Below are 22,590 nucleotides of genomic sequence, written 5' to 3' on the forward strand. Positions count from 1 at the left end.
AATAACTTTTAAATATCTATATTAATTTATTTGTATTTTATTGAGAAAAATAAGTATTTGATCCCCTAGTAACCATCAAGAGTTCTTGTTAATACAGACAAGTTAGACTCTCCAAATGACCTTATCACCTAAATTGAAGACACCTGATATCACTAATGACTCGTATAAAAGCCACCTGGCCACAGAATCAATCAGTTTATCAGACTCCAAACTCTCCAACATGGCAAAGACTAAAGAGCTTTCTGTGGATTTAAGGGAGAAGATTGTAGACCTGCACAAAACCGGTATGGGCTACAAAACCATTAGCAAGAAGCTGGGCGTTAAGGTGACAACTGTTGGTGCAACTGTGCGCAAGTACAAGACTCACAACATGATCATCAATCGACCTACAGTAGGTCTGGGGCTCCAAACAAGATCTCACCTCGTGGGGTTTCCAGGATCATGAGAACGGTGAGAAATAGACCTAATACAACATGGGCAGAGTTAGTGGATGATCTTAAAGCAGCTGGGATCACAGTCACCAAGCAAACAGTTGGTAACACTTTACACCGCAATGGTCTAACATCTTGCAGTGCTCGCAAAGTACCCCTGCTTAAGAAAGCACATGTGCAGGCCCGCCTGAACTTTGCCAATGAACATCTGAATGACTTGGAGAGTGACTGGGAGAAGGTGTTATGGTCAGATGAGACCAAAATTGAGCTCTTTGGCATCAATTCAACCCATCGTGTCTGGAGGGAGAGACATGCTGCTTATGACCCCAAAAACACCATCCCCACTGTCAAGCATGGAGGTGGTAACATTATGCTTTGGGGGTGTTTTTCTGCACAGGGCACAGGGCTACTTCACCATATCAATGGGAGGATGGACGGAGCCATGTACCGTAAAATCCTAAGTGAAAACCTCCTTCCCTCTGCCAGGAAGCTTAAAATTGGTCGTGGATGGGTCTTCCAGCAGGATAATGACCCAAAGCATACAGCCAAGGCAACCAAGGAATGGCTGAAGAAGAAACATATCAAGGCCATGGAGTGGCCCAGCCAGTCTCCGGACCTGAATCCTATAGAAAATCTATGGAGAGAGCTGAAGCTCAGAGTTGCCAAGCAACAGCCATGGAATCTTGATGATTTAGAGGTCATTTGCAAAGAAGAGTGGACCAAAATTCCTCCTAATATGTGCAGAAACCTGGTCATCAACTACAAAAAACGTCTGACCTCTGTGCTTGCTAATAAGGGGTTTGCCACAAAGTACTAAGTCCTTTTGGCAAGAGGGTTCAAATACTTATTTTCCTCAATAAAATGCAAATAAATTAATACAAATTCTTTAAAGTCGATTTCTTGATTTTCTTTGTGATATTCTGTCTCAGCATGTTAGACTACACCTACCATTAATATTACAGACTGATCGAGTCTTTATTAGTGGCCAAACCAACAAAATCAGCAAGGGATCAAATACTTGTTTTCCCCACTGTATACGAGTTAATAAACGCAGACGCACACTTCAGATGTGTGCATGTACATGTTGCTGCACACCTGGTGAAAGCTGTATGTAAGGACGATTTCATAAAGCTGACGGCTGTTGGGCAAGACATCTCTGGAACCGAGTGCTTTTATTTTTGAACTTACTGGCCTATGGAGAGAGGGGAGAGAAAAAAAAAAAAAAAAGTCATACACAAAACCTGTTAAATGCTCATCAGAGTGCAGTATGCTGATCTGCCAAGCCACATGTCCAAAGGAATCTATTTAGGGTTTAGTATTACATCCAGTATTCTTCCTACAGGGTTGCTAACCATGCGGTGTTTTTAGATATAAGAAAAACAAACGTTTATATTTCACTGGGGTGAAAAATAGGTCACCTAAGGGGCTGGACCCAGTTCTTCAGGGTGATGGTTGGTGAGACCTCCTCATATCGAATAGGAGACGACACCTCAAAACTGGTTATGCCCTCAGAAGCATGCTGCCAAAAAACAAAACTCCATTAATGAGCTAAAAGGAAGCAAATAATACAGACAAGGGGTCACACAATGCAAGTCATAAAATATACATGCATAAACTGAAAGCAGAGAGAGAGAGAGAGAGAGAGAGAGAGAGAGAAGGGGAAAAAAGCCCCCAACAAACACACTTTCATGGTTTGTGGAGAGAAAGATCAACTTTGGATAATTTCTTTTTCAACTGTACCAAATTAAAAATAAACAAGATAGACTGTGAGCTACTGCTCACTTCCGTATCCCCCCAGCTCTTGCTTAAATCAGAACGCAAGCGATCGAAGGAATCGGACACTTATTATGAATGTTGACTTCAACATGGGTGCAAGTATAACATTTTCAAAAACCTGAAAAGTCTGACAAAGTCAGATGTGCATGGCGCAGCCATTGGGGGGGGGGGGGGGGGGGGGGGGGTTTACAAGGGGGGTGAGCCCCCCTTAGGGCTCGAAAAAAAAATTTAAATTACAAGTTAGAATGGTTGTCTCTCATGCAAACATTTATAATATTAATAGTTATATGATTTGCAAATTCACATGCAATGTTTAATACATTTCATAAATTCATCTGAAATATTTAAAGTACAAGGCTTGATATTTCAAAACATCTAGCAACTACTAATTTAAATGTTGAAACAACCATTTTTAATATGCTTTTGCTGCGATACCTTTTTTACAATATATACACACAGCTCGAGTTAAAATAAGGGACCGCATGTCTTGATGTCCTCAGAAACTCCTGGATTTTAGCAAATAACAAGATTCAGCTTTTTCCATATACAAAAATATCTATATTTTATAATCCATTACTGACTACAAATGAGTTTTCAACCCAACAACCACATTAGAAAAGATGATTAAAAAGCTAACAAACTTATTTCAAGACCTACCTTACTTTTATTTAATAATTGAAAGGTAATCAAATGTCAAAAAAAAGTTTATAAAAGCAGATACTTGTGATGAATAATTTCAATTCTAGAAGAAAGCACATTGCATTTGCACATCACACAATATCAGATGACAATTTAAGTCACCAATAAATGTCTTGAATTCACTTATTACTACATAGCACAAAAATCAGAAAAGTGATTAGTCTCATCGGCGTGACTTTTAAGTCCCTTCTTCCCGCTGGAGTCGGACTTGATAGTCTTTGAACAGCAGTCACAATACGCAACTCCCGGGACGTCCGGTTTTCTCAGCCATATTCCCCATTTCTCACCGTTTTTGTCACACTCGCGTAACCATTCCCATCTCCGTTTATTTCTAGACGTCTTTTCTAATTCTTTTGCATTGGAGCCTTCTGATAAAAACTTCATTTTGACATATTTTGATCAGCAACCAGAAGCAAAAGCACGTGGATCTGTCGCAAGGGAGGGAAGTGAAATAAGGCTTATTATAAAAGGTGAAGTTTCATTGGATGGCAGTTAACAGTGAGCCAATCAAAAGCACCGTTCTAACTTGCACCAAAAGAAACGGCGACTCATGGGAATAGCTGCGTTGATTTGGTCGAACAACGTGCTATGTGCGTGAAACATGATCTCACCTTTTCAGTGCTCTTTTTTTGTTTGTTTTTATATTTCTTTCTTGCTCGTTTGTGCACCATCGGTTCTGCGAACATCCAGTACACCAGTCAGACACTTTTGGCCATCGGTGACCAACACCAGATATCTGTTTCGAGTGACTTTCACTACTTGCATAACATCCCAGATAACATAGCGAGACTGCCGGGCTCTCCGTGGATTGTCGTCAGGTCTAGGAGGCGGCGCAGACGGAGGAGGGAGAGGAAGCAGAAGCGGGGCTGCAGGTCCGGTGCTATGCTAAGGCTAAGAAAACAACCACACAAGCCACTTCTACCAAGCCTGTATCTCTCCAATGCCAGATCCCTGGTGCATAAAACGGATGATCTGGAATTACAACTCGCTGGAAATCGCTATGTTCGTGACTGCGGTGTTTTAATTATCACCGAAACCTGGCTTCATCTGGAAATACCCGATGCTAGCTTGCAGCTAGCAGGTCGCACTCTGCTCCGCTGGGACAGGACTGAGAACTCCGGTAAGAGCAGAGGAGGGGGGCTCTGTATTTACGTGCATGACAATTGGTGTAACAACGGAACAATTATAGACAGACACTGTTCCCCAGACCTCGAGTACATGTCTGTAAGATGCCGGCCTTTTTTTCTGCCGAGAGAGCTATCTGTGGTGATTATCACAGCTGTGTATATTCCACCCAACGCCTGTGTAAACACATCGCTCTCTCTCTCGCTGAACACCGTAAACAAACAGCAGTGGGCCCACCCTGACGGTGTTCACATAATCGCAGGGGACTTTAATAAGGCCAACTTGAAGACTGTACTGCCAAAGTTCTATCAACATGAAGTGTTCCACTAGAGGGGAGAACACTCTAGATCATGTTTACTCCAACATCAAGCACGCGTACAGAGCCTCCCCCACCTCGGCCAGTCAGACCATCTTTCCCTCCTGCTCTCCCCAGCCTACACCCCCCTCAGACGCAGAGCCAGGCCCACCACAAGGACTATCACAACCTGGCCTGACAACGCACTCTCCAAACTACAGGACTACTTTAAATGGACAGATTGGGACTTATTTGAACACCAGGAGCTGGAGACATTCACAGGAACGGTACTGGACTATATCAGGTTCTGCATCGGGAATGTGACGGTGGATAAAAACATCCGGGTTTTCCCAAACCAGAAACCCTGGATGACCAGCCAGGTCCGCTCACTCCTCAGGGCTCACGACGCTGCCTTCAGGTCAGGTGACAGAGCTCTGTCCAGAGCCGCTCGAGCTGACCTGAAAAGAGGAATTAAAAAAGCCAAGGCAGACCATACGCTGCATATAGTCACACCTGTCTAGCAACAACACACGGGAAGTGTGGTGGGGCGTACAAGACATCACGAACTTCAGAGACTGTGATGCGTCAACAGGAGACTGGAGTGCGCCGCTGGCAGAGGAGCTAAATTGCTTCTTTGCTCGCTTTGAAACATCTCAGCAGCACTCATCTGCTCCAGCCCTGCCCCCACCACCACACAGTTCCTAGACCACTCCATTCACTGTACAGGAGCACAATGTCAGACGGGTGCTCCTGGCAGTGAACCCCAAGAAAGCTGCCGGCCCAGATGGAGTACCTGGTAAGGTGCTCAGAGCGTGCGCCCACCAGCTCGCCCCTACCTTCAACCAGGATCTTTAACCTCTCCCTGGCTCAGGCAGTCATCCCACCCTGCCTAAAATCAGCTACAATAATCCCGGTGCCGAAGAAGTCTCCCGTCACCAGCCTGAATGATTACCGTCCTGTGGCCCTCACTCTGGTAGTCATGAAGTGCTTCGAGAGACTAGTTCTTCAGCACATCAAGGACCACCTCCCCCCAGACTTCGACCCCTACCAGTTCACATATCGCACGAACAGATCCACAGAGGACACCATCGCCGTAGCTCTACACTCTGCTGAACCACCTGGAGCAGCAGCAGAGCTACATCCGCATACTCTTTGTGGATTACAGTTCAGCTTTCAACACAATAATCCCGGACATCCTTATCAGTAAACTGGACACTCTCGGCCTCCCCACTCTCACATGTGCCTGGATAAAGGACTTTCTTACCAACCGGCCCCAGACTGTGAGACTTGGACCCCACTTCTCCTCCACCCGCACGTTGAGCACCGGCTCTCCACAGGGCTGTGTGCTGAGCCCCCTCCTGTACTGCCTCTACACCCACAACTGTAGTTCAACCCACAACAACCTCACAGTCAAGTTTGCTGACGACACCACAGTGGTCGGACTCATCTCAAAGGGAGATGAGGCAGCCTACAGAGAGGAGGTCCTGAAGTTGGCAGCCTGGTGTTCAGAGAATAACCTCACTCTGAACACCAAGAAAACCAAAGAGCTCATTGTTGACTTCAGGAAGCACAACACCGACCTAGTCCCCCTTTACATCAACAACGAGTATGTGGAGAGGGTCCACACCTTCCGGTTTCTCGGCGTCCTCATCTCCGCTGACATCTCCTGGTCAGAAAACATTACAGCGGTCATTAAGAAGGCTCAGCAGCGGTTACACTTCCTGAGAGTCCTCAGGAAGCACAACCTAAACTCCAACCTACTGCTGACCTACCGCTCATCCATCGAGAGCCTGCTGACGTACTGCATCACAGTATGGTACGGCAGCTGCACTGCTGTAGACAGGGAGAGGGCCCAGAGATTAGTAAAGGCAGCACAGAAGATCATCGGCTGCCCTCTCCCCTCCCTGATGGACATTTACACCTCCCGCTGCCTCAGCAGAGCTAAGAACATTATCAAGGACAGCTCCCACCCTGGCTTTGATCTGTTTGACCTGTTGCCCTCAGGGAGGCGCTACAGGTGCATCAGGACAAAAACAAATAGATTCAAAAACAGCTTCTTTCAGGGCGGCACGGTGGTGTAGTGGTTAGCGCTGTCGCCTCACAGCAAGAAGGTCCGGGTTCGAGCCCCGTGGCCGGCGAGGGCCTTTCTGTGCGGAGTTTGCATGTTCTCCCCGTGTCCACGTGGGTTTCCTCCGGGTGCTCCGGTTTCCCCCACAGTCCAAAGACATGCAGGTTAGGTTAACTAGTGACTAAATTGACCGTAGGTGTGAATGTGAATGGTTGTCTGTGTCTATGTGTCAGCCCTGTGATGACCTGGTGACTTGTCCAGGGTGTACCCCGCCTTTCACCCGTAGTCAGCTGGGATAGGCTCCAGCTTGCCTGCAACCCTGTAGAACAGGATAAAGCGGCTACAGATAACGAGATGAGAACAGCTTCTTTCCAAAAGCCATAACCACCCTGAACTTGGATATGCTCTGACTTTATAGTCTAACCCCCCTGTGCAATACTTCATAATGTGCAATATTTTATTTTACAATGTGACTCTCTCTGTGCAATACTTTATAATGTGCAATACCTCGCTCCATAATATGAAACACAACACATACACCTCAGGACTGTGCACCCTACACACAACACATACACCTCAGGACTGTGCACCTTACCTTGAAATACTTCATAATGTGTAATATTTTATTTTTAATGTGACTCTCTTCGTGCAATAATTTATAAATGTGCAATACCTCACTCCATAATGTGAAACACAACACATACACCTCAGGACTGTGCACCTTACCTTACCCCCCTTACACCCTCTTTTTTTCCCCCCCTCTCTCTCTACACGCCATTTGCACTGTTATTGGAGTTGCTTTTAATCTCATTGTACATGTGTATAGTGACAATAAAGGCATTCTATTCTATGTATAACACCATGAAACAACGGGCTAGTCAGGACCGCTCGTCAGTGAGCGGCGTATAAATTGAATGAGGTTTGTGGCGAAGACGAGATGAAAAGATTTGTCTCGTGCAGAGACTGTACTGTGGTAACCCGGTAATACGCTGAGAGTGAGACAGTGAGAGGGCCACCCCTATACCCTCCCCCCGAAAATCTCAACGGATTTACACGATTTGGAAAAATGACCTTTTCAGAACCGAAAAAAATGGAGCTTCCGGCACAAGCCGGAAAACTTGCACCCATGCTTCAACAAATAATTAACCCTGAAACAAGTAGGTAAAGAGCAGTGTCTCTCCCCAGGGATTTCACATAGCATCCTAGTAAACTCATTTTGAAATAGCACTTTACTTCTTGAAATAGCATCAAAATCCACGCTATACGTTTCGTAAATACATTCAGTCGGTAAACAGGAAGTCGATGTATGACAGACCTGAAAACGGTATACACAGTATAGAACCCCAAGCTGAAGCTCGGTACCAAGTATCCAGTAGCTCTGATTTGTAGTTGCTGGGAAAAAGGTTACGAAAAATGTTGTAAATCCACCCTGTGTGTTTTGTACATTCAGTTGGTAAACAGGAAGTCGCTGTGCAACAGACCTGAAAAAGGTTTAGAACCCCAAGCTGAAGTTTGGTACCAAGTGGCTATGATTTGTGGTTGCTGAGAAAAAGGGTGTTTCAGACAGAGGTAAACCAGTATACCCCCTCTCCTTCGGAGCAGCGGTATGAATACAGAATACTTTTATCAGTACTTACAATTATAATATATGCCAAATAAAATCCAATTTAACCCCCCCGTTCATCATGGATTTGGACCAATTTCTTTAGCTGACCCTGTGCATTAGGGTGCATCAGTTGCCCCCTAAAAATGAAAAGTTCCTCCGATCATGATGCATTTTTTGTTTTTATGTTCCTTTTGGTAAGAAAACACACTGGGTGAAATATTTTGACAAAAGTTATGGAAAAAGCTGCTATTTTATGACAAAATTTCGATCACTTTTCATGAAACATTATGGCACCTTATAGAGTATACCAAATATCTTAGATACACATTTTTAGTCCATATTCTAAATATATTATCAAGCACAGTTTGAGTTTTAGCTGTTCATTGAATCATTGTTCAATTACTTTTAAACAATACAAATGTATTATGAATCACATTAATGCTTCTCAATCCCTTGAAAAGGTTCTTAACATGATCTCTGGCTCACAAGAAATCAATAAATGGAGTCCAACATTGTGATTCAAACCTTACGCGAAAACATAAAATAAGCGTTTTTTGGCAAAAAATGAACCTCATGGTGCCACCATTAGACTTTTGAATATGGTCAAAAAAATTTTACAAGATGTCTTTATTGGTGAAAAGGAACACCCAAACAAAAATGCATCAGATTTTATGAAAGTGAGGGCAACTGATGCACCCTACTGTGCATAGTGCAATATTTTATTCAAATATATGGAAATTAGAAAATTTTTAAAAACCCAGAAGGTCCAGCTTTACTTTAGATACTCACTATATGAAGAGGGCAGGGAGACGTTCGCAGCCCATGGAAGGAAACGGTATAGTCTACGACGACATCACCAAGACTGGCCCACCAACGAGCGATGCACACCTCTACCGTCCGACCAGGCTAAGACAGATACAGATCAATACAGACACTGTCACAGTGATACACTCTTCTTTTAATGGGCTGATTAATCAGGATTAATGAAACACTATCTCTTTGAACACATGAAGTGTCTGGTACCAGCACAGGGAAAGCCTCCGTGAGTGAGCCCTTCTCCAGCAGTGAGGAGAATTTGTAGAACTCGTTAGCTCGGTAAGCTCTCTGCTTCACCAGGTGCACGGCATGGAGGACAAACTTGGAGGAGACATCGGAGGAGTGAGACGTTAACGTGATCTCTGATGAAGAATTGAGAGAATACAAAAATATTAATTATTTAAAAAAAAAAAAAAAGACGCCAGCATTACTAGCAAATACTCTCACCAGCCACTTTATTAGGAACACCCATCCACCTGCGGTTTTATACAGTTATCTAAATCAGCCGATCCCTTGACAGCAGCACAACACAGAAAATTATGCCGATACAAATCAAGAGCTTCAGTTAACGTTCACGTCAATCATCAGAACGGGAAAAATACTGATCACAGAGTGTGACTTTCACTGTGGCATGGGTGTTGGTTTGAGTATTTCAGAAGCTGCTGATCTCCTGGGGTTTTCACAAAAAAAAAAAAAAGTCTCTAGAGTTTACACAGAATAGTGGTGGGGGGGAATTAATTAAAAAAAAAAACCTTGAGGTGAGTGAGCGACAGTTCTGTGGTTGGAAATAAACGCCTTGTTGATAAGAGAGATCAGAGGAAAATGGCCAGATTGGTTCGAGCTGCCAGGAAGGATATAGTAACTCATAGCAACTCTTTACAACCGTGGTGATCAGAAAAGCATCTCAGCATGCAACAGCAGAACACCACACTGGGTTCCAGTCCGGCCAGCCAAGAACAGGAATCTTAGAGTCAAGAACAAGTGGCCAGTGAGTGTACATCAACACACTTCTTGTGTTGTCATGGATGGTCTTTCACAAGCGAGTACTCAAGCACCGGATTCTAGGATTACACACACACACACAGTTTACCCACCTGCCCACGAGCTTCCTTGAGGGACGGTGATAAAATGGCGTCGTATCTGGCCTGGCCTGAAGTGAACGTCCGTGAAGGAGATCTCCCGATTCTGGCTCTCAGTAATCCTGTAAAAGAAAGCTGCATTAGTCCCAAAGTAAAAGGAGTAAAACAGGGCACGACAGATTAATAAGAGTGCTCTAAGAGCACAATATCCCCCGCTGGCAACTCGGCCATAACTCTGGTAAAATGCAACTGAATTGAATGAAATTGCAACATGTGTATCACCGACATATAACAAAGAATTCTGTCAAGTTTCGTGAAATTCCTCCAAAAGTTGTGAGAGGAGTTGATTTCAGAAGGCGAGTAGCCTTCCCGGGACAGAAGGGCATCGCCATGACATAATCCCCCTTTGGGCCTTTCGGCCAGCGGGGGATAAAACCGTGAGGGAAGTTGATTTCAGAAAGCAAGCACACTTTGATGAAATTGCCAAAGTTTGTTAATAATCAAGGGCATAACTCTGGTAAAATCTGCTCAAATTAAACAAAATTTCAAGATGCGTATAACAAAGCCTTTTGCCAAGTTTGGTGAAATTCCTCCACAAATTGTGAAAGGAGGTGATTTCAGAAGAACCTACATCCTCATGAAATTGTCAGTTATTTAATCAAGGGTCAAAACTCTGGTAAAATTTTCACAAACAAAATTAATTCGCAATATGCGCATTACAGTCATATAACAAGGCCTTTTGCCAAGCTTCAAGAAATTCGTCCAAAAAATTGTAAGAGGAGTTGATGTCAGAAGCCGAACACACCTTCATGAAATTGTCAAAGTACAAGATTGTTAATCAAGGGCTGTAACTGGTAAAATGCGACCAAACTGAACAAAATGCTCACTATTTTTTTTTCTCATCTCATCATCTCTAGCCGCTTTATCCTTCTACAGGGTCGCAGGCAAGCTGGAGCCCATCCCAGCTGACTACGGGCGAAAGGCGGGGTACACCCTGGACAAGTCGCCAGGTCATCACAGGGCTGACACGTAGACACAGACAACCATTCACACTCACATTCACACCTACGGTCAATTTAGAGTCACAGGTTAACCTAACCTGCATGTCTTTGGACTGTGGGGGAAACCGGAGCACCCGGAGGAAACCCACGCGGACACGGGGAGAACATGCAAACTCCACACAGAAAGGCCCTCGCCGGCCACGGGGCTCGAACCCAGGACCTTCTTGCTGTGAGGCGACAGCGCTAACCACTACACCACCGTGCCGCCCACTATTTTTTTTTTTTTAAGATATTTTTTTTGGGCTTTTTTCACCTTTATTGGATAGGACAGTGTAGAGACAGGAAATGAGTGGGAGAGAGATGGGGAGGGATCGGGAAATGACCTCGGGTCGGAATCGAACCCGAGTCCCTGGATTTATGGTATGGCGCCTTATCCACCTGAGCCACGACGCCCCCAAAATGCGCACTACTAACAAGGGTTGTTTTACAATCAGGGTACAAAGTTTGTCACAGGGGTCCAAAATTCAGATTGATTCAAACTGGTTCTTGTACCAGTTTTTAAGTGAAGGACAGTTAAAGAACAGATTTCAGGTCATTTTTTGACATGTGTGTATGGTAGTTTTGTGTAATCTGCTATAAGATAAAGAAGATTAAGTGTAGCTTTAAGCAGGGCTGGCAGAAACAAATGAAGTGATTCTCGGAGAGGACTTTTTTTTTTGACAATTCAGAATCCACTACTTCCATAGTGCTTTTAAATACAAGGCTGTAAGCTTTGTGTTAGTTGTCTCTAATATTTATGTCACAATATCTTGACCACATTTTAGGATGAAAATAATCATTTTTTATTATTGAAAAATTAGCTGTCTCGGAGAGGACATTTTTTTTGACACAATTACATACTAATTTGATCAAAATAGTCTGAAAACTTACTGGCATTCAACATTAAAACTTAACTATGTTTCCAATGATATGGAACCAAATGTGTTTTATGGTATAAAGAATGATGTAAGTGCATCCCTTTTGGAGCTACCTGTGGTCAAAAAAAGCACTTTTTCTAAATGACGCGAGTAATTTTGCCAAATATGACATATATATTGCCATACATTCACCAAAAATAACGTTATCACCAAATTTTTTTTGCATGGTAAATAGAGCGATCACAGGGCTACAATACACATCCAAGTTTATTTAGTCAAGCCTTTTGATATTGAAGATAATAAGTGTTAAATGCGATTTTTAGCTTGCATACCGTGATTGTAAGACAACCCATAACAATGCCTTTTGCCAAGTTCCATGAAATTCCTCCAAAAATTACGAGAGGATTTGATTTCAGAAGGCGAGTGCCCTTCCCGGGACGGACAGACGGAAATCACCACGACATAATCCCCTTTTGGCCAGCGGGGGATTAAAAACACACTATCAACATTTTAATGAACTTACTTTGTGGGGATTATAACTGTTATGGGGACTCTGAAGAGTGGACCAGCACTCGGGGCAGAGGTATCATAAGCACACACCTAGTGAGACAAACAAGCACAAAAACGCCAATTAATCCTTTAAGAAATTTAATAAAACAAACATTTCCACGCAAGCTCAGACTGATTTTGTATTTTAATTGTATTTTCAGTGCCTTAAACAAAAGTCATCTAAAAGAATCAACAGAATCTGAGCAAACCCTTAATTTAAATTCCACTGTTGAATGACAAGATATTTTTGGTGTAGCGTTGTAAGTAGATAGGAGATACAAGTGCAGGAGGACAGTACCTCAGTATAATGCAGGCCCTCTCGAAGTCCCTGTGGGTCGACACGGATATTAACATGACGGCACTGGTTCATGAGCTCCAAGTGAGAGGGGCACTGCACCCATGGGGCGTTGCATGTGAGCGCCAGGTGCAACTGCAGCGAGATTCGTATAGAGTTTTCTGGGAGACACACATAAGCAATTGGTTACATACACAAATAACAGGCGCCGAGGCATTAATATGCATCCTGGGTGATTGGCTCACAAGCGGACACCTGAGACCATAGACGTTCAATCCTGGCATTCTGAATGCGTCTCCAGTGATCATGTTTCATAAATTATTTCTGCTGGAGAAAGGCGGTCACTAGGTCAAGGACTATCAAGTCGTGGAGGTAGTAGAGTAGGAAAAAACCACACCACAAAACTAGAATGGTTTACAACGTGCTAATTTAAGTACTTCATAAATCAGGTAGGTCTGTAGTCGTTGTCTGAAAACGGACCATGACTCAGCTGTTCAAACATCCAGGGGAACTTCATTTCGCCATCTAGATTCCAGAACAGAAACGAGTCTTGATGCATACCTTCCTTGTACCCTGAGAGAGACAGCAAGTCCAACCAAGCAAAGCTTGAGGATCAGAGGGAGCAACAACTGCTTCAAGGTAGGAGGGTGTTGGTCCATTGTTGTCTCTGTAGGCAAGCAGTGCTTTATCAGCAGACAAGCTGAGATCCAAACAGAAACATGAGTGTCTTAGGGAGGGGAGCGGAGCGGAGGATAAGCCGAGTGTCATCTGCATAGCAGTGGGATGGAAACCCACATGAGGATATAACCTCACCAAGACGACAGGTACAAAGCGAGAACATTTGCATGGAGCAGATTTGGATCCAACCCTGATGTGACCAACCCTCCATTTAGGAAGGAAAGCATCACCATGCTGTGCTATGCATTACGAGACATATGAGGATGGACAAGAGTGTCTTGTGGTTGACCGTATCAAAACGTAGCTGAAAAGTCCAGGAGGAGGATGAGGACTGATGACCGTTTGGTTGATCTAGCTGCCTGAGTAAACCGATCAGCCAGGACGCAAGTTAATGCTAGGTGTGAAGTAGAGGTCTGCGCGGGACAGAATTTTCAGTCCCGCTCCCACATTGTGCAGTCCCGCTCCCACAAAGAATTATGATTTTCAGTCCCGCTCCCGCCTGCCATATTTTGTCCCGCTCCCGCCCGCAAATCCCGCATGATGCAGACATTCGCGTTATTTCTCACGAAAGTTCTTGTCATTGGCTTGGGGAATTAAACATGCCGAGCTTAGCTGAGCTCTCCACTGACCGATCCTTCATTTATTGTAAGTTTATTGTTTAGACTCTGACATTCTGCTGACACATTCCAAGTTGAGCACTGCATGCGCTCATGATTGACAGCTCTCGCTTTGCGCACTCGCACTCCCACTTCCGAGTCTGTGGCGTTATGATTCCAACCGCGATTTCATTCTCCTCTCATATGAAGTGCTGCGCAACCACAACCAGCTCCTCAGATTATACACTGCCTATTTCTCGCTTTAAATTGAACAATCTGTGCGATACACAGTCCTTTTTAATACTAGTTCTTGGGTGGCCAACCCGCGGCTCGCGAGCCGCATGCGGCTCTTTGCCCGGTGTCATGCGGCTCTTACGTTCATATCGATGTTTGTGGGTTTTTTTTTTTATGTGCGTGTGCGCTTTGCTCGAGTTCAGTATGGTATTTTCGTCAAATGCATCTTCGCTTTGCTTGGGTATATTACGGTATTTTCAGGTCATGTCAAATGCGCATGTGCGTGAGATAATCGCTAAGTTTTTGGGCAAGGTGTATCTTGTATCAAGTAGCCTCTCAAAATGGCAATGAAAAAATGCACAGCAAAACGAAAATATGAAGACGAACATAGGACATTTTTAACAGAGTGGGAGAGTTTATACTTTTTTGTTGAACGTAATGGCAAGCCATTCTGCCTTATATGTCAGTCGTCATTAGCTCATTTCAAAGCTTCCTGCCTCCCTGAATAAGCAAGGAGCCAGATATGCAACACTAATTGAAAACCTGCACGAAAGCTTTGTAACCCGGTTCCGTGATATACAACTGAAAAGGCCACAGGTTACGTTCCTCATCGACCCATTCAATGCGGATGGACTGTTTGAAAGCTCCGCTTGTCACAGATGAGGCTGCGGCTGAGTTGGAGATGATCGATCTTCGTGAGGAAGACCAACTGAAACCTGTTTTGAGGGAAGGCACCACTGAGTTTTGGAAAAGTGTGCCATTGGAAAAATACCCGAATGTGAAACGGGCTGCGCTTAAGATACTGTCAATGTTTGGGTCAACATACGTCTGCGAGTCTGTGTTCTCTACCATGAAACACGTGAAGTCAAAGCATCGTTCTGTTCTGACTGAAACCCATGTGAAAGAACTGCTTCAAGTGGCAACGACGGAATACAAGTCAGATTTGAAGAGGATTGTTCAAGGCAAGGAATGTCAGAAGTCCCACTAAGGAACATGCATAGTAAGTGCACACAATATTGATTGCTGTAAATGACTGGCCTGTGGTATTAGTACTGACTGAAGGAGTAAATTTCTCTCATGTTGGCGTGTGACATTTACTATTAATCTGGCTGAGCAGAGGTGCGTGAGCGTGTGCATCTGTGAGGGGGGGGGGGGGGGATGTTCATGTGTGGTCATGTGTATGGTGTGGCTTTTTTTTTGGTAATGCCATGAGTCCCACTAAGCAGCATGCATAGTAAGTGCACACAATGTTCATTGTTAAAAATGACTGGCTTCAGCCTGTGGTCTTAGTACTGTAGGAGTAAATATGTTGGTGTGTGACATTTACTATTAATCTGGCTGAGCAGAGGTGTGTGTGTGTGTGTGTGTGTGTGAGAGAGAGAGAGAGAGAGAGAGAGAGAGAGAGAGAGAGAGAGAGAGAGAAAGGGATGGGTGATGTTCGTGTGCCCATGTGTATGATGTGGCTCTTTGCGGTAATACAGTAAAAAAATGTGGCTCTTGGTCTCCAACTGGTTGGCCACCCCTGTACTAGTTAATACTTTTTAATACTTAGGACTAATACTCGACTTTTTAACGGTAAGTGTACCTCTTTTTAAAGCAGCACTTACTTCTGAAGCACTGTTGAGCTTCACTAGAGGAGCTCTGTTCTTCTGCCATGATCGGAGATCTCAAACACGGAAGAGCGGAAAGGAATCGGAAACATACGCAAGATTAGACCACATCCGCAAATTTAGGCATCTTAAAATGTTTTTATTAATGCCAAATAAAATATCCAGCACAGATTATATATGATAGACATAAATTAATAATTTATAAATTTTATTTTAAACACGTTTTTAGTTAGCAGGACTGCAGCTTATCACCTCTCCCGCCCGCGCCCGCATTTGTGCACTCCCCCTCCCGCCCGCAATGAGCTTTCAAAATTTGTCCTGCGCCGCACTGCTTTGCGTCGGGTCCCGTGGGAGTGCAGGGCTCTAGTGTGAAGGAGGCCACAAAAATTGTGTAAAAGCCAAGGGCTCACATCGCAAGAATCACTTCACGGTAGAGGATTTTGAGCCTTCCGGGGGGTCAATCAGCACACGTTCCAGGCCCTTCCGTCGGCATATGCGAGAGCCGTGGTGCGACCATGACAACCCGGAGGTCATGGCTTCCATCCCCAGAAAGTTTCATCATGTTGAAAACCGCCATGGGTCAAGCATCAGATGAATTCATCCGTCGCAACCGTAAAGGAGTCAGTTAGCGTCCTTGAGGCATACATAGGCTACCGGGGGTTACCATAGCATTCCGTTGCAACCATCGACCTCAAAATGTTCACACAACATTCTACAGAAAGTGAGAAGTTTGCCTTGGGCGCATGGCTTATTTCATCTTGCCGTGGCTATGCTGTACTACAGTCATGAAAAACCATACACACTGCTGTCATTATCGCCATTGGTTTTACCGGCATCTTCATTTGCATATTTACTCCGCCCAAACTTGTGCAACAGATCACCCTCCAAAATCTGCCAGAATGACCACAGTACGTCCCAGACACAGTTTTCACAGATCAACCGGCTACGTGTGACCTTAGCATAAGCAAAGCAGGGGAACTCCACTGCAACCGAATTCAAGTTTGAGACACACACCAAATGGGAGAGTCGGAAACTAAAGGAACAGGACTAGGCTATGGAAATCTAGCCTGGGCCCGCCCATCCTAAGCGTGACGCAACACGAGGGCCTGTTACGAGCTTAGTCTGGCCAGGCAAGCTATCTACAGCATTTCCAAGCTCCCGAAAAATCGGGAGCCAATCAACTTTGAGCATCTCCAACGGCCCTGGGTAGAGGCGTGTTCAAGGCAGTGACGTAGTAGAACTGCGACCGGAAGCCATAGATTGTTTACAGAATCTATGCCGGAAGCGCTTCATTCACTAGAAACATTACGAACATGGAGCAGCGGCAAGCCTTTGACACAGCGGTAGATGCTGTATTGAAAGCATTCAACGGGAAGTTCTCATTGAAAATGGAGCAAAGAGCAGCCCTGGAGGTATTTATCTTCTTCCTGTTACTCAAGCAGTTTCCGTCACGTCACATACGTCAGAGGAAAAGGAGTGATGTGATTGGTTTAAGCTTCGTCACAGCCTTTTCTGGCTTCGACCAGTAGCAAACTGAGGCATTTCAGGGAGGCGGATCAACCACACCTTTGGGAAACGGTTGGGCTTAATATCTTTGCCAGACCAAATGCTCGTAGAGCTTTGAAGTCGCGTTAGCCAGTCTAATGGAAATCTGCATCTCCTAGATACTGAAAGACAAATAAACAGAAGGGCATGATGCAGACTGTTCACACCAGAAGCTGAACATGCAAGAGCCCCGACACACCAAGCTAGAAGTAGCACCAATTGAAGATCGCTTCCGGTTGTCTGAATTCTTGGCAAAAGTTTACGGCTGAGCTGCATGAAATATTATTAGAGATGAAAGTGGAGCAAAGAAGAAAAGAAAAAAAAAAAAAAAACCCTGAACTTTTGAAAGTCAAACTAAGAGATCGGGGGGGGGGCAACGTCCCCCGAAAATATTTTAATAACATAACATGCAAAACCCTGCATTCTAGTACTTATTTTCACTAAAACAAGTTAACCTTTAAGCCTTTTTCTTTCATGTACATTAATGATTAACATGTCAAAAATATCAAATTTAATTCCCCGAGTTAATGAGCAATTTTCAGAAGTGCATTTAGAAAACACGGTGATTTTCCTGCTACACAGTTCATTACTTTGAAAAAAAATCAGACAGCTGAAGGTAAACTCAGCAAAATCCCAAAACAGTCCTGTTAAAAAGTAAAGGTCTGTTAGAGTTTCTAAAGCTTTCAGGTTTCAATGTTGGGGACATTCAGCCTCGTTTATCAATCTTTTAGTAGAGTTGTGCGTTTGCAGAAGCTAAAGTGAACTAAACATTTCCAATTCATATTTATGTGAGTTGAAGCCAATTGTTTACATTAGTTCGTATTGTCTGTAAATTTAAATACACCAATGAATACCAAATTTCTCATGTAAATCAGGGGCGTAGCTAGGAGTTTTCAAGGTGTGTGTGTGTCACACACTGACTGGCAGCCTGAGTACATTATGTAACAAAAAATAAATTACCATTGCTAGTTTTAGGCAGCTTAGAAACCGGCTCTTCCATTATTGCTGTTTCTTCCACGTTTTCTTGATGTTGTATTCTAGAAACGGCACTAAAACTTCGCTTCGAAGCCACAAAATGCAACTTTGCTTGCTTACATCTCTTCACGTCGAAAGAAGGAGGAAAGTTTTGCTTGTTTTGACAAGGCGAATTATTAACACGAGGAAATACTCGTAATTCGCAACTAAAAAGACTGCAGCTCCACTGGCAGCTTGAACATGCTTTCTAGTGCGATCGTGTCGCGCTTGCGCAGAACGGTGTCAGTCCTGCGCGCCTTAGCTCGTGCACCTGAAGGCGCGCGCACCTAACGAGCTCCAGCACATGCGCCGTTAACAAAGAACACCTGTCTTTAATCAATGAACTATGTTTGGGCTATTTAAGGACCGGGCCCATGCAAGGACGATGCGAAGTATTACACCGCGTCTAGGAACGCGAAAAATCCGAAAAATAAATTTCTCCATTCGGAAAACCGGAGATTTTCAAGAGTTTTGTCAAATATCCGGATTTCCGGAAGACTTTCATCCCTGTATTATATCCATAATCCAGTGTTGAGTCACTAAATCTCGAGTCCAGTCTCAAGTCAGAGTCATTAAAAAATTTTTTAAAAATTGAGTCGAGTCCAAGACTCCAACCGCACCATTTGTCGGTGGCTGTTTCAGCACCATTAACATTAGTTTGCTCCTGAACATGCCGTATGAACAGGTGAATGTGCTTCTCTTCATCAGGGAGTGTGAAGTATTCTGTCAGAGATGGTTGGGAGACAGATGTAAGTGCAGAAGGTGCGTTTATTAATGCAAGTGAAGACGGTAAACAATCCAGAACGGCAGGCAAAAATCATAAAACAGTGAAACAGGTTATTGTAGACTCGACAGAATCAAAGATGAGAAACAGGAAATCAGGGATCAGGGAACCAAACAAGGAAATAAGGCTCGATAATGTGTCAGCAGCACAACTCAATACTTTGCAAAGTCAAAGTCCCTTCCAACGCCACGTGGTGCATTGGGTGGCACCAATCTCCGTTTCCGTAGCCCTCGGCCTCTCGCCTATTACACAGCTAGGGTTACAGTGGGGGGGGGTGCCAGTCTTCTGGTAACCACGAGAGTTTGACTCCCCACTCGCATCTGTATTGCAGCGTGCCTTGCCAGATGGCAGTAGGCTCCATTTTTATGATGGTCCGGCCATGAGTAGAACTCGCGATCTCCCGATCGAGAGGCGGACACGCTAACCACTAGGCCAACTCACGGTACGATACCTCACAAAGCAAGTGTGTAAAAACATATCGGTACGCTGATTGTGCCTTAATCCTGTGCGGGCGTGAGTCGTTCATGGCGCATACGAGAGAGACCGACCGCTTGGTGTGAGCTCTGTCCGGTGTGCACCCAAGAGTCTATCTGATGCGCGTGCAGGTGTGACACTTTTGCATGAAATTAGTACAAAAATGAATGTAGATGTAAATATCTTATGCCAAATTATTATGGCATGTCACAAAAAAATAAAGAAAAAAATCCTCGTCTCCAATTTACGAGTCTGAATGTAGTTAATCCACGAGTCAGAGCTCAAGTCCAAGTCGAGTGTGTATTGTAATTATTTGCTCAGTGAATGGCTCAGAGTTACCATTCTCATGCTACTGTAAAACGATCTGCTTGACCTTCTACTGCAAAAACATCAGCAGCTAAACAAATGCAGCTTGCTCATTTTAGATTCTCTTCTTCTGCACTGACGCTCAAGGATTATCTAATGCCAACAGCGTAAAAAACATTGGTCTGTCAAGGACCTTAATCCTTCAGTGAAGACAGATCACAGATGATGATTATGCATTTTTGAAAATGTGCTCACTTTGTTGGGGTGACTATTTAAAAAAAAAAAAAAAAAAAAAAAAACACAAAAAAAACCTTTTTTTTTTTTTTTTTGGACTCTTACCAGTGTTTTCCGGAAAGACTGGCTCAATGCCAACTCCATGATCAGAGGGAGCGGACACGTGGATGGCGTCCCTGAGGTAGATGCCCCGCTGATTCCCTACAGTGACCGTGAAGCCCAGGTTACTGGTGGGAGTGGAAGCATGTTGCATGAGGTAGTCAAATGCCCTTTCCACCTACAGCAGAAACAAAACACACACAATCAACCCCAGTACAAGATACACACGCACGCACATACACACTACGTACCTGAATAATGCCATGACCCTGCGCAAACACTTCAATCTCATCCACTTTCTGGGCGGTGTTTTCCAAAGCACGTCTCACAGCTGCAACTGTGGGTCGCATCCCGTTCTGCTTCAGACCTTTACACACACACACAATCATGGATTTCTAACCCGCAATGGAAACTGGTCAAGAAACCGTCAACACGCAACAAGCTGGTCTGATTATCACTCATCTCCTTTAATTATACTGACTTTTCTCCTCGATACACATTTGTGCCCAAATCCAGAATCCAGGGACACATGTCTGACCGGGGGCATTTTGAGTTATTGACAGATTCAGAAAGTACAGTTTCTAAGCTTTCCAATGATGCCTTCCATGTGGAGATCTGACAATATTTGAAGAATGTGTGGCCTTTTGAAAGTGTATACTTCTTAAAACAGAAAAGGGAGAAAATCGCCCTCAGAGTTTTCCATCTCAGCTACTCTGGGTGTAGGGCGGGCACATAATGGTGCTCATTTGCATGACATTAAGGAAAGCTCTACCCCCTACGAGCTAGCACGATGCTACTTTCATGTAAACAAAGATCACCACGTCACCACGTTCCTTCCATGCAAAGTATGCCCAACACAATTATGAAGTACAAAAATAAGTCCTAAAGTATACTTTAACGTTTTGTGGTTGAAAAATTACTCACACCGTAAGAAAGAAAGAGAGCACGATGATGACACAACTAACACAACACTAGTTTCATGTAAAGCCTCGGTCACAACCGGCCGTACAGCACGCGCTCCTACGGCCGGTCTACATGCAATAAACGCAAGAAACACACGGAGAGCGCACGTGAAACACATGAGCGCGCGTGTGATGTGCTGATTTTCGAGCCGCAGACCGGCCGCAGAGGTTCTTTGTCATGTCAAACAAACTCTACGGGCGCTTACGTTTTTTTCAGGTTGCAAGACAAACTTACAGCCAACGCGCGTCTTTCTCCATGAACGAAAAAAAAAAAAAAAAAAGCGCAGTGATTTGGGAAACGCCAAAAATCGCACGGCCAAAAAAATTGTACATCCAGTTGTGACCTAGGCTTAACCAAACCACAACACTCTCCATTACATGCAAAAATAACCACACAGCCTTAGATTAATAAACTTACCCCATCAGAAAGAGAAACAGCGCCTTGCACACATCAATGCCTACGATGGAACGTAGTCCTAGAACACTTTTTGGTTGCGTTTTTTTTGCTAGAAATGGTTATCTCCGATGTAAATACCGTGTGTCTGTTTGCTTCGCGGTGTTTCAGCTCCTCTGCGCTCTGTTCAGCTTGCTCATTCCATAGTGAAATTACACGCCTGTATGCAGGTTAAGTAGCCACGAGCTCAGCTCGTATCATACAGCTGATTCGCAAAAAAAAAAAAACCCCAAAAGACTTAAATCATCATGTGAATGGCCCATATGGTAATTTACCCACACCCCCCAGCAGGCTACAGTCCTGACAAAAACGAGACAATCTGCAACAAAAAAAAAATGTATGCTTTTCCAACAAAATCTATTATCTGAAATACTGATTGCATTCTTCAAGATCTCAACTTGCACATGATGGAAAAAAAACAAAAATCACAAATTTCAAAAAAAAAAAAAAAAGCTTCTTTTACGATCATCTCGGATTCGTTTCGGCCGACATGTGTCCCTGGATTCGGTGAGGGGTCACATTTAATTTAGGCTCAAACCCACCAGTTATTTCACAGAAACAAAGAAGAGAGTTTAAACAGAAAAACAACCAGTATTAAGAGATTACCCAGAAGTCAATAGTGGGGACATTATCTCAAAAAAAAAAAAAATCAGGCTGAGCTTTCTACCCGAGAGTACGAGCGCGATGCCTCCACAGGCGTTGGGCGAGGACATGGAGGTGCCGTTCATTAACTGCGTGCCACGCAAGGTCCAGTTGGGCACAGAGGCGATGGCTCCCCCAGGCGCACTGATGCTAACACCCAGAGCTCCATCAGTACTGGGACCCCTTGAGGACCACGTGTACTGATTAGGAGGCAGCTTCTCCCTCAGCGAATATTCCGCCACCATCATGTCCGGTGTGACATAAGCACCAACACCTAGAAAGAAAGTGTGCTGTGTATGTC

The 22,590-nt window shown here is 44.1% G+C and overlaps 1 protein-coding gene across 4 annotated transcripts in view; it reads right to left on the minus strand.

Moving 5' to 3' along the window:
• tpp2 (tripeptidyl peptidase 2) overlaps positions 1 to 22,590 on the minus strand; it is a 64,308-nt gene that overhangs the window by 24,229 nt on the left and 17,489 nt on the right. For all 4 annotated transcript variants that reach the window (XM_060898656.1, XM_060898654.1, XM_060898655.1 and 1 more), the window contains exons 10-19: positions 22,315 to 22,563; positions 20,483 to 20,598; positions 20,238 to 20,409; positions 12,661 to 12,818; positions 12,337 to 12,413; positions 9,911 to 10,017; positions 9,024 to 9,178; positions 8,790 to 8,906; positions 1,850 to 1,950; positions 1,527 to 1,623 (exon numbers count right to left, since the gene is read on the minus strand). In XM_060898656.1, the coding sequence (XP_060754639.1) occupies positions 1,527 to 1,623; positions 1,850 to 1,950; positions 8,790 to 8,906; positions 9,024 to 9,178; positions 9,911 to 10,017; positions 12,337 to 12,413; positions 12,661 to 12,818; positions 20,238 to 20,409; positions 20,483 to 20,598; positions 22,315 to 22,563 (1,349 nt within the window). The remainder of the gene's footprint in view (positions 1 to 1,526; positions 1,624 to 1,849; positions 1,951 to 8,789; positions 8,907 to 9,023; positions 9,179 to 9,910; positions 10,018 to 12,336; positions 12,414 to 12,660; positions 12,819 to 20,237; positions 20,410 to 20,482; positions 20,599 to 22,314; positions 22,564 to 22,590) is intronic.

This window comes from Neoarius graeffei, chromosome 18 (genome assembly GCF_027579695.1).
Source record: "Neoarius graeffei isolate fNeoGra1 chromosome 18, fNeoGra1.pri, whole genome shotgun sequence".
Lineage (NCBI taxonomy): Eukaryota > Metazoa > Chordata > Actinopteri > Siluriformes > Ariidae > Neoarius > Neoarius graeffei.